This window comes from Neopelma chrysocephalum, unplaced genomic scaffold (assembly GCF_003984885.1).
Source record: "Neopelma chrysocephalum unplaced genomic scaffold, ASM398488v2 Primary Assembly neopelma1_59, whole genome shotgun sequence".
Lineage (NCBI taxonomy): Eukaryota > Metazoa > Chordata > Aves > Passeriformes > Pipridae > Neopelma > Neopelma chrysocephalum.
The window spans coordinates 4,789,921-4,802,431 of NW_020897714.1; the positions used below are offsets into that span (position 1 = coordinate 4,789,921).

A 12,511-nucleotide genomic window follows, 5' to 3' on the forward strand; every position below is an offset into this window, starting at 1 on the left:
CAGAAAAACGTCTATCCTTACAGCCTTTCAGACTTGTGGAAAATAGGGGTAAACTTTGTTACTGTAGCAGATTGCTGGGTTTGTATCTGCCATTTGCTTACTCTGCACTGATGTTAACTTGTCTGTAATGACAACGCAAGACAGTGAAAAACCGTGTTTCCATGTAATAGTATTACAGATTAGGAGAAGGCAGGGAATGCTTGAAGTGTGGAAAACTTTTTAAACTTCTGAACCACTGCTAGCGTTTGAATGAAGAGCTCTAGTGCAGAGACACCTTAGCACATTCCTGTGTTCTAGTTCTGCTGTTCCTTGGTGGTAAAAGGGACACTTGGTTCTGAAGAAGGATATAATAGGCTGCACATGAACTATATACACAGACAAGGCCTCAGTTTTATGGCAAAAATTTTGTGTACAGATATATCTCGGAACAGAACTGGTTTTGAAATGTGTAGACCTGTGAAGAACAGGCTATAAATTCCTAGACAGATGTCAGAATATGTGTTTACAATGCAGTTCGGAGCCATGGGATGAAGCATACATTCTTCAGATTTGCAAGGAAAACTGATCTGCGTAGTAAAAATACTATAAAGGTTTTGGGTTATTTTATCACCCTTTTATTATAAATAGGAGTGATGAACTGTCGTGATTGATAGGATGTCTATTTCTGGGGTTTGCAGGGGGTTGAAAACCCTCTTCCTTATGCAAATCAAATTGCAAATTATATCTAAGCCCTAGTACGTTTAATAATATAGACAGTTAAAAAAAGATCCTTTCCTGTATACTCTGTGTCTTGTTCTGCTCTTTTAGCACTTCAGTCCTTATGGTTTCAAATATGTGTTTTGAGACCTGTTTCACACCCCCAGCTTCTAAATCCTATGTCATTCTTCTTCTTGGCAATTTTGAATTTAAATATACTGCAAAAAAAAAGATATTTATGGTTTAACATTTTAATAATGCTGCAGTCAGATTTTATTAGTGCTCCTCTGTTACATTTTGCATGAGATAGGAAAGAGTAATGAAGAGAATATCATTGCGGGGTTTTAGGCTTATGAGCTTAATGTATTATGATACAACAAAATGTATTATCTAAAGGTCCTTTTCTCACAAAGGCTAATGGGAGCGCCATAGATATAGCAATACAAAGCAGCAGTCAAACCAGTGACAACATTCTGCAATTGCAAAAACATTTTTTATTAAAATGTAATTTATTAAAAAAAAATAAATTGAAATAAAGAGCTTTAGGATTCCTAATCTTGGCTGTATGTGCATGACACAGCCTGTAAGTACAGAAATGACCAGTTAAACATAACCAAATCTATTTTATAATTTGTCCCCTGAATTTGCAGCAGAGACTCGGCCATCTGGACAGTGTTGTGTGTGTTGGGATGTAAGAAATCACCAGTTTGGGTAGCAGCGTGCCCCACTTAGGTACAAATGGTTGGAAGGAATCGCTTCCAGGCATCCTCAGACTCTTGGGGGGGTTTCGAATATTCCTGCATCTGAGAGCAAAAACCCTATTAAAACCTTATGGATTTCTTCCCATGCTCTCTTTGCTACCTAGCAGGTATGAAGATAATTCCCAAAGAAGAATGGACAGACTTTGCTTAGCCTGGAACCAAATCTACAGCAAATGTACATGGGAGTTCTCATTTCGCTTACATTCCAACTTGTAATGAACTTAATTAAGCTGTCTTCCCAAACATAAACTGTACTAAACATTGATTCCAGGAGTACTGAGACTGGTATCTCCAAATATATGGGGTATGTACATACATATATGCATATACCATATGTAGTATACACACATACACAGACACATATATGTACACACACATACATACACACACACATACATACACATATACACAGACACACACAAACACATACATACATATACACATATATACATATACATACACAGACACACCCCCACATACACGCACACACACACATACACACACACTCCCACACATCCCCACATACATACATACACACACACGGGTATGTGTATGTTTACATACATACACACAAACACGCGAGTTTCTCTCCGCTATCTCGGGCCGTGAGGGGAAGGGGAAGGTGCGCGGGTGCGCGGCGGGCGCGCGCACAGTACCCGGCATGCAGCGGGCGCGGGGCTGGCAGGAAGATGGCGGCGCCGCTGGAGGAGTACGAGAAGGAGGCGGGCTGCGTCCCTATCCTGCACCCGGAGGTGGGAGTGAGCCGCCGGGCGGACTCGAGGCGCGGGAGCGGGGCTCGGGGCGCGGCCGGGACGGCGTCCCCGCCGCGGGGGGCAGCGGGGCGAGGCGAGCGGGCGGGGTGCGCGCAGGGCGGGAGGTGCGCCGCCGTCCCACGCCGCCGGCCTGGGTGTGCGCGGCGGCGGGCCGGGGTGGGCAGGGCAGGGCCGGGCGGGGAGGTGGCCGGGCGGGGTAGCGGGTGCAGTGTCGGGAAGCGGGGCAGGGTCCGCCGCGGGCCCTCCCGTGCGCCCTCCCCGGCGGTCCCACCCGCCCCGGGCCGGGGGCTAGGCGGCGGTGAGGGCAGAGCCGCCCCTGGAGGTGCCGCGGTGCCGGCCCTGGAGCAGCAGCGCTCGGTGCCCGGCGCCCGGCTCGGTCCGGCCCGACCCGGCCCGGCAGCCCGGGAGGCGGCTGTTCGGAGGTGGAGAAATAAATGTTTCCCCTTGGTGTTGGCTGGCACTGGCCCACGGCTCGCCCGCAGGTCGGGCCTGGCCCCATCCAGCCCATCTCGTGTGCCGTGGCTTTATTTTGAGAACAAACGGTCTGTCTTGGCCAATATGTGGGCCTGGTGGTGCGAGAATGGTTACAGGTAACATGTAGAGGTCGTTTCGTGACATTTTTTTTACCCTTCTGTTATGCCACCCACCTTTGACAGCAGCATGCGTGCATTCTTGAGCAATAGTATGACTGTTTTGAAATGCATTTTAAATAGTTTAGAAAAGCTTTTATGTGTGGACTTGTCATCTGATACATTAAGGACTGTAAGAATTGATTTTTCAGCCTACAAAATAGATAAGTGCATATGCCGGGCTCCAGTTTTTGCTAAGCAGATGGTACTTTTTTCCTAAACAGCATCCTAAAAGACACTTCTGGTTTATTTGGTGACTGAAGAGGCTCTATGGGCCTCTATGTGTGGTTGTGTATCCTACCCACTCTAGCTCTCTAAATTGTGCTCGTAACTTTAGAATAGACCTGTCTGTTCTGGAGGTTAAATAGCAAAGCAATAAGCTCCAAATAAGTGTCTTGATTTTTTTTTTTGGGGGGGGGAGGATTCATTTTAAGTGATGCATGTAGACTCTTGCTACATGTTTCTTCAGACTAACTGGAGAAATACTTGTTAGCAGTGTCTGATGTTTTTCAGAAGTGACACAAGTTTTCAGTAAGGATCCAGACTGTGCGATGTTAATGTTCTTTGAAAGAAACTGTTCTTAACTTGCGGAAACTTTAGATGGGCAGTCTAAAACTATAAAATGGAACAAAAAGCATCTACAGACTGTCAGAAAACCATTGTGTTTTAAAGATTGAAGAATAGTATTTGTTAAATTAACTTTGAATAATTACTATATAGCGAACTAAAATATCTCAGTTTAAATTGGTAATTTTAACTAGTTAATGTGATAGAATTTTATAATGTTCCTTTGATGTATAAAGTTGAATGTATGTACAAAAGATGGGGAAGGAAGTTAATATATAGTGTGTGCTGTAACATCAACCTGAGTCTTTTAATATGCAATAAATATTGCTTGTCTAACTAGTTTGGAGGGAGTTTTATTTGATTTTTCCAGAAATGCTGATTCTCTGGCTAGACCTTATTCACAGGGTAGTGTTTACATGGATTTCAGTGGGCGTTCCCTTATTCCTTAAAATCTGTTTGTGCAGATAAGCTTTAAAAGAGAAGGATGTTTTTCATGGTGGTAGTGAGACAGATTGGGTTTTAACAGACACTCCAGAAATGCTCTTTTAAAAACTTAAGGATTCTGTGCCATAGCAGAGTATTATCGTCACAGACCTGCCTGCTGAACAATGAAGTGCATCTGTGTTCAGTCACTTTTGAAGGTCAGGGGCCTTGATACCTGGTGATTTCCATTTTTTAAGAAAATATCACTATGTCCTTATGCAAGTAGTGATACTGGAGCATATAATCAGTTCCAACATTTTTATACATTTAAAACTGATTTTTATAGGGCTGTCAGAATTTCCACCAGGTTTTTTTTATGTTTCATGCTACTGTTGTCTGTGATGTGTATCTTTTCCAGGTATTTTTTCTGTGCCTTTTTCTTTTATGAGACTTGCTTCTTACTGTCTTGTGTTGACTTACTGTGCTGAGTAATTTAGATTACTTTCAAAATTTTTGAGTGTAGATCCCACCCTTTTCTTCCAGTTAGAAGATTGTTGCAAGATTACTAGTGGAACAACAAAGCTTATGAAGATAATTTTAGTGGTGAAGTAGAACAAATAAAATCAACTACTTATGTAATATTTGTAGAATGATCTTATAGTATTTGATAAATGCATGGAGAACTGCTGGTTAGCTGATACATCTAGGATATAGTTGTCAGAAAGGATTATTCCTGGATGTCATTGTTCCTAGAAGTCTTGGAGGAAGTAGTCCACTAGACTCAGATTTTTTCATTAGTATTTGGAAGTTATGTCAAAATTACCATTAATAAAACTTGCAGATGAACAAGACAGATAGGTGCTGAGCAGGGAGGACAGAACTGTACAAAACCATCTAGAATTCATGTGAAGTTATGCCAGTAAAGCAAGGTACACCTTAGTGCAGCTGTATTCAAAATAATACATTGAAGATAGCGAACATAGGCATGGGATTCTGTCCCAAAGTTTATTGACTGGTGGGATACAAATATGAACAATCAGTTCAGCAGAACTTCCCAGTATAATGCTTTGATTAAAAATATGTAGGAACAAGGGGATGACTTTTGGCTGTGTGATAATGCTAATGATGAAGTTTTGTCTTTAAAAGTCATTGTTAAATGATGAAGAATGTGGGAAAGAGTTAAAAATAATAATGCCTTATGGTGAAAGGCTTGCAAAAACCCCGTTCACATTGTTTGAAATAGTGAGAAGCATCTTATTTCCCCCCATCTGAATATTTTTGTACTGAGAACCAGTGCTTTATTCAGTTTATACTTAACAAGATCCAATGACTAGAAAGTGAAGTTGAATGGGATCAAATTGAAAGCCACAAGTGGTAAATGCTGAAGGTGAGTAATCATTGTAACAAAGAAAGGAGGGCAGTGATAGATTATCCAGCTCTTGATGTTTTCATCAAGGGCTGGATCATGTTTCTTGAGTTTGGATGTCTTTCTAGGGACCAATGCAAGTTTTTGAATTCCACAAATGGATAACTGAGCAGTGTTTCAAATGTGTCAATATAGAGGAGTGTAGACTGTGCTGGAGTGACTCTAATTCTGTGATTGATGTACCACCTTTTTCATATGAAATTTCATACATGAATTCTTCTGCGGGATTGTTAAGTGCATGGATGACCGAAGGGAGCCCTGTGGATGTTGGTCTCAGTGTGGACCTGGCATTGGCTGCCCTGCAGTGTGATATGGTAGCTCCATTATGAGACATGCAGAGCACCCTAGGATGGCACAGTAGCACTGGACTAAGTAGTCCCTGTTGTTTGTTTCCTTCTCCCAGTGTTCACGTTTCTGGTGACAGAATGGCAAGTCTGCTTCCTTTTATGCAGTGTAGCCTTAGTAGTGGAATTCTACTCATGCTGTTTGTGCTTGTTATCCTTTGACTAAACTATTTTAATAGGCCAATGGGCCTTCTGACTTTGAATTCCTTGGGCCTTCTAAATAAGAATGACTTCCTGATTGTGCTGTGGTAGGTGATGAAAGGCTTGGATGTTTTATTCTGAAATCCAAAGGGCGGGAAAGGGGGACATCTTTAGAAAATACATTTTGTTTGTATTGCTTCTTTGTGTTTGGAAGATATTCTAGATGTGTGGCCTTATATGGGCTGAACTGACGGAGGTATTTCAGCTATGGAGGGCTGAAGCCCTTCCTACATGGTGAGAAACTATCACTGGGGAGGAAGATCTGTTTTGTCACTGCAATGTAATGCATCCACCAGTGTCAAGTGGCGTGGGATATGTTTAAGAAAGATTGAAGTTATTGGTTATTACAGATCTCTTTTGGCATTAGAAAAGTTTTGGCTGAGAACAGTCTTTCTACAAAGTTAGGAGAAAACTTTTAAGAGTTATGGGCTCTCTCTGACAGGGATTTTTCCAGATGGAAGCCTTCATTTTTATCTTTGTTTCTCTCCCTGTGGTTCAATTTGTAACCACCTAGGAAGCATGATATCTTCTTGTATTCCTTGCTGGCGGTTTGAAGAAAACAGATAAACCTATGGTAGATAGCTTTGACTCTAATTTCTTCTGTTTAAAATGTCAGTGAAAGGCCTGACTTTACAGTCCAACTCTATTCCCTGTGGAGTTCCACAGATATTGTTGGAGGTGTACTGGAGTGCAAATTATTCTTAATTGTCATGTAGAGGTACAGGAGTTACTCTGTCGTTTAGTCAGGATCACTCCAGGGATTAGTCTTAACATTTGTGAGCTCATTCAAAGATCAGGTATCATTTGTTATATTATTTAAAAAGGAAAATGGAACTGTGAAGTCTCAGACAAATTAGCATGCTTAATATTGAAGGTTGAGCCTTACTTTGTGTATCATGGGTAGCTTTAGAGATTGAGGCCAGAGAGGACTACAGATCTAATCCAACCTTATATTGCAGTCGCTGAGGGGTTTTTTTAATGTTTTTTTTTTGCCAGAATACTACTTAGAAGTATAAAAGAAAATAAACAAAATCCTACAGTAATAGATCATATTGTATAGCTGGGAAAGTTGCCCCATAATTTAATTAGTCTGTTTAAGACTTAAACCTATTTCTAGTCTGAATTTCATTTGTTTCTTTTCATTACATCTTGAGAGATAACTATCAAAATATATCTCTGTCTGTATTTATTTAATATGCTGATGATTATCAGATCCCTACGCTACTGTTACGGTCTGCAGTCCTGATGACCCTTTTGAGTCTCTCGTATTCTTTCAGTGTTTTCATGGCTTTGCTTTCTGTGCAGTAGCTGTTGCAGGACTGAGCTTGAGAACAGAGCACTGTTGTAGCAGCCACACAGTTGCCGTAGTAAAGCACTCTCTGGATACCCCATCCTTAGAAATGTTTCAAGGCTGGGCTAGATGGAGCTTCGACCAGCCTGGTCTCCTGCCCATGGCAGGGAGGTTGGAACTTGAAGGACCCTTCCAACCCATGCTATTCTCTGATTCCTCATACATGTATTTACACTGGTCTTGTTGGGAACTGCATCACACTGTAAACTTATGCCCAGATAATGACCCACCTCCAAATCTTTTCCATCCTTTCGAGATAATTTCTAGGGTTGGCCTTCATTTTTAGATAGGACTTTGCTCTTGTTTATTTTTAAAAAACCTTAGTCTGGCCTGTCCCAACCCTCCCCAAGTTGTATCAGAATATCGATACACAACATTGTGTCAGAAACACAGTATTATTTCTTTCCCTTGCTCTCCCCCGCCTTTCCCCACCCCCACAGTATAACTTACCTCTGTCTGCTGTTTACTTCTGGGTTGCAGACAATGATGAAATATGGTGGGGTTAAGGTACAAGCTCTGAAGAATGCTTAGTGTCCTCTCAGTAGTGTTTTCATATTAACACTTCTCTATTAACACTTCTCTGAGGTTTTAAAAATGGGAGCTACTGAAAAGACCAAGAGGATATTTTTGAACAGCATAGTCCTTAACTAGGACAGTATGTATAACAGTCACAAAACAAACTATAAGCATAAAAGTTGTTCACCTCTAGTTTTAGTATGTGAGACACATCAATTAACTTTCTTTATATTCTAATTTCTTAATTAAAATATCAGACAATACTAAATCAAACACTTTGGACGTTAACTGTGCTTGACCATTACTACTACTTTATCAGCTGAAAGTGCCAGGTTTAATTTCCTGTGAAGCCACAGTATTAGTCTTCGCTATTCTACTACATTACTAGTATTTGCTTTTTTGTCAGTTCTGTATCAAGACCTAGAAAAGCCAGCAACAGCTTAAAATGCTAATCGTACATAACTCATGTTGTCTTCTATCCAGATGACTGGAGTTTCTTTTGGTATAATGAAAAGCCATTCATTCATGTGTTTGGTTCATTCAAATATTCACATCTTTTGGACTATATGGTTGACCTAAACAACCTATATTTTAAAGAAGTTTAATATTTGTTGTTCTGTTAGAAAGCATTTTGTTATGGCAGCAGGATATGATTTAAATTTTTTGTCTAGACTGTTTTTGTTCTGCACTTACTGAACATTTCCAAATTTGTGAGTGTGTTTTTATTACAGTTCTATCATTCTTACTTTGTAATCTTCACAACTTTTGTTAATTTCTTTTGTTGCTAGGATGATGCTTGCCCTTCTAGGGATAGGGATGTATTGTATTCTTTTGCCAGCATTTCAGGTTTTGGTATTTTTCTAATTTGTCATGGTTATTGTCAATGCTTCTCTTGCTGTTTTTATAAGATTTTTTTTTTTACAGTTGTTTTCACTTCCCTTGTAAACTGTGCAGTTTTTCACCACAGGGCTTTTTCTCAGTGATAAAATTGTGGCTTCTTGGGCATCTAGTAAAACACTTAAAATAGATTTCAGCTATTTACAGGGGGTTTTTTACATATTTTGTTTTGATTTGGGCAGTAGTTGATTTTTAACTTTCTGAGACAGGCCCTCTTAAAACACCAGTGATAAATGTCTGGTTTGACCCAAATTTGTGTTGATTCAGTTTGCCTTGTTAAGCCTTGTTAAGCACAGCCTTTATTTCTTTTAGATTTCACAGAAGATTAGTCTTTCAACAGCATTTGTTTCACTGTTTGCCTGTTTGCTCAGGAAAGTAATGAGACTTTATAAATGTGGAAGAGGGTTTAGGGAATTAAGGAGGAAAATGTTTATTTGCTGTTTGCTTGAAAACTGAACAATATTACCGTTGGTACTGACATGTTTAGGTAGGAACAGCCTCAGTAATTGATATTTCAGTGTGCACACTATATGAGTTTTCAAAGACAGTATAAGAAGGATTTGATTTTCATGGTATCCTTGTAGTTGAGAGAAAACTGGGCTCTATCACAAATGAGACTGTAGAGCAAAGCAGAAAGCTTTTTCTGAATGAGAGGGAGTGTGGCTGAATTGAAGCCTCGGGTCTGTCATGCCCAGTACGTGGTGTAACATTGAACAATTTGTCTTGTGCAATTTTGAAATCTAGGGATTTCTTCCTACGGTTGTAGGATGCCCTGAGGTCTGTAGAAGGGTTTTCTTAATTGTAGCTGTAAGGGGGGAGGTACCAAAAATGAGGGTAGTGGGAATGCTGTGGTCAGAGGTTGGAAAGCTGCTCAAGATCAGGAGAAGATGACTCAGAAGGAGGAAGCACAGTAGCAAGAGAGAGAGGACATCACAGTGTGCTTTGAAAACACTTGTATTTGCTGGCTCTGAGGGATGTGATTTTTATGATTGGGTTTAAGCTCTGGTGGAACCCAGACACAGCCCCAGTCCCTTCCTGCAATTGTGTGGCCGGTAGGTGAATTGGGGAGGTACTTGCTTTGTGAGTCTGTGACCTGATCGAACCATTACTGTGCTGTTGTGAGACCTAGTAAGAGTTAATGGAGGAGGTACAGCTGGGACCATGCGTGTGACCACCTGGCTAATGGCAGGTCGGTTTTAGCTTGTCTTAAGCTGATTGTGAAACCTACCTTTAAATGCTTCCAGCTGCACTCAACTGCCAGTGATGCTTATCTGGTCCCAGGATGAGCCAGTTCAGGGAAGTAAATCAATACAAAATGCATCCAGTAAAAAGACCCTGTGAATAACTTCTTGCCAGTTCACTAAAACTACTCATGGTAGAATCAAGTGCACTACAGTACTAACAGAAGGTAGATGGTGAGCTGGCAGGACTGGTTTGGAAGGCAAGGAGTTGGATAGAATGGCACTGTTCTTAATTGTCAGACCGCGAATTTACTAAGCCGAATTTACTAAACCGTCTCATTTGCTGCAGAAGATTGTCTATTAGCATGTCTAGAAGCACTTCCTAGTTGAAGTGGGTAAACCAGCCAGTGTTTAGTAAGTGGTAATGGGAGTTTGCTTTGCTGGCTGTTGATTTGAAGCTCCATTTGCTGCTTCAAGGTTGTGGTGGGGAATGGTGAATTGAAATTTTTTATAAAGATTGTGCACAACTTGCAGTAACTTTTTTTCTGTATCTGCCAAGGAGAAAAGAGCATCCATAGCTAGGCTGACTGCTCGTTCTGTCATGTGCACTTGCCAGTGCTCAAATTCTTGATTTAATCTTTCTGCTGTTGTGATGCTAGTAGGTTTGAAAATTGAATGAAAAGTCTAGATTTTTGAAAAAGAATATTCAGAATATCCTTTTCTGTGAATTTTAAAAAGAGGACTGTTTTTTCTCCAAGTAGCTGAGTGCATTTTTTAAGTTTAGCACTTTTCAAGAGTGAAATATGAAATTAGTTTTACATTAATCTCATGACTGACTACTAGTGCTAAGTCTCTCAGGGATTTTCTTTTTGTGTGTTGAGTGATCTGCAAACTCGTGTACTGTGAGACATAGACTTGTGTAAATCAGTTGGAAAAAGAATTTAATTTGGAAACTTTCAGTTGGAAAAAGTTTCATTTCTGCTGAAATCCTGAGAACACAATGCAACATTCCTTTAAAAGAAAGCCAGAAACATGTATGTGTTAACGTAGGTTGCTGACTGAATGAAAGCTTTAAAGTGAGCTATAACCATAGTATTTTAAACTTCTAATTTTTGTAACCTTTACAAATGGTAGTAGACACAGCTGTTTTAAATAGCACTTGCTGATGATGCTATGTGTGCAAATACAAGGCTTTCCAAAAAGTCTATTTGTGAAACTGTGGCTTCCTAAAGTATAACACTGTTCAATTTAGGAGCATCTGTAAGGAAATGACTAGAAAGTGGTTGATTGTTTGTGATAGTTGTTTTGAAGAAACAAAACTTACTCATTACCAGCTGTGCTTTAAATCACATGAGCTCTGACCTCTGCATAGAGTGGTTGGATTAAAGGCTCTGGTTGAGCATCTCTAACTCGTTATGTAAAAAATTAAATCTGTGTTGGAGAGTAGGATTATGCTCTCTGTGTGATGGCTGACTTGCTTGTGGGTGGAACACTGTGTCAGCAAAAGGAACCACTTTATGGTGTTCGAAATGGGGCTTTTATCAATCTATTTTGCTGCTTTTTAAAGAAGGCATTGTCAATTTGAACTGTAGCTTGCTTTGAAAAAAAAAATCTGAGTATTAGGTGCAGTTTTTTTCCCATTGTTTATGTATTCTATAATTAGCTTTGCCAGGGATTTTCATAAATGCATCTTTTGACATGTCAAGAAACCGTGCAAATAGACAAAAAGTTTGGGAGGTAAACCAAACAGACTTCACAAGATGCAGCAAAATGGCAAACGTAATGGAAAGCAGTGACAGAATTACCATTGAATGGAAGTTTATTTTGTCATGTCATACTCATTTTGTGTAATTTAGTGCTGTGATGGGGGCAGGAAATTGTATGGGTCAAAAAATAGCAGAAATAGCATGTATTAGCTAAACTGAAGGTGTGTATGAATCATCCCGGTTCAGACAATCTTAGGAACTCAGAGCTGCTGAACGCTCTGGCTCCTCAAATGGATGAACCTACATAGCCCTACAGAATTCTTCTTTCTTTGGCTAGGACTTCATGTGAGTATGAGAAGGATCAGACTGCTCCCACTTGATGACAGTCAATGGCTGGTCAGATTAGCTGTTACAGCAGTAAATGTAGGGAGAAAACAGTTTCTAGAGAAGGAAAAGCTATTCTTCTTATGCCTGTAAAGAATTAAATGGGATTCTCTCCAAAATGAAGACATGATCATTTTCACCTCTGTTTCTGTGACTTTCTGTGTTGCAGGAAGGTGATCATAAACTTCAGAAGAGGATCTTTCATTAAAAATGTTAAAATACCAACAGTATCTCTCTTTTCTTTGTGATTAATTGGTTTGAGCATTTTTCTATTAATGCCAGTTCATGAATGACTTGTCTTTATGTGTATATAAATGAACGTGGGTGTTTATAATATGTAAATAACTATATATAAATTTATCTGTATATATTCTTGCACCTTTTTAAAAGTAGGAGGAGGATGAAGAGAGCAAACTAAAAAGCATTCTATTGTAGTAAATGACAAACAGGGAAATTGAACACCCAAATATGGGGGAAGGAATTCTTTAATACTAACCTCCAGTAGTCCCTGCTAAATGTAGCATGCATACATGAGGGTTACTTTATTATTTAGCTTCCATGAAATAGTTGCAGTCACTTCCAATTTTATTATGACTCTTTTGACTGCAGCCAGATATTAAAATAGTGTTGTCATCAATTACAAAAGAAATTACTTT

The 12,511-nt window shown here is 39.9% G+C and overlaps 1 protein-coding gene across 2 annotated transcripts in view; it reads left to right on the top strand.

The window, feature by feature from the left end:
- The first annotated feature begins 2,109 nt into the window (after positions 1-2,109).
- ZDHHC17 (zinc finger DHHC-type containing 17) overlaps positions 2,110-12,511 on the top strand; it is a 70,510-nt gene continuing 60,108 nt past the window's right edge. For both annotated transcript variants that reach the window (XR_003533662.1, XM_027679758.1), the window contains exon 1: positions 2,110-2,209. Coding sequence is in view for 1 of the 2 variants with exons in the window: in XM_027679758.1 (XP_027535559.1) it covers positions 2,147-2,209 (63 nt within the window). In the remaining variant the exon portion in view is untranslated. The remainder of the gene's footprint in view (positions 2,210-12,511) is intronic.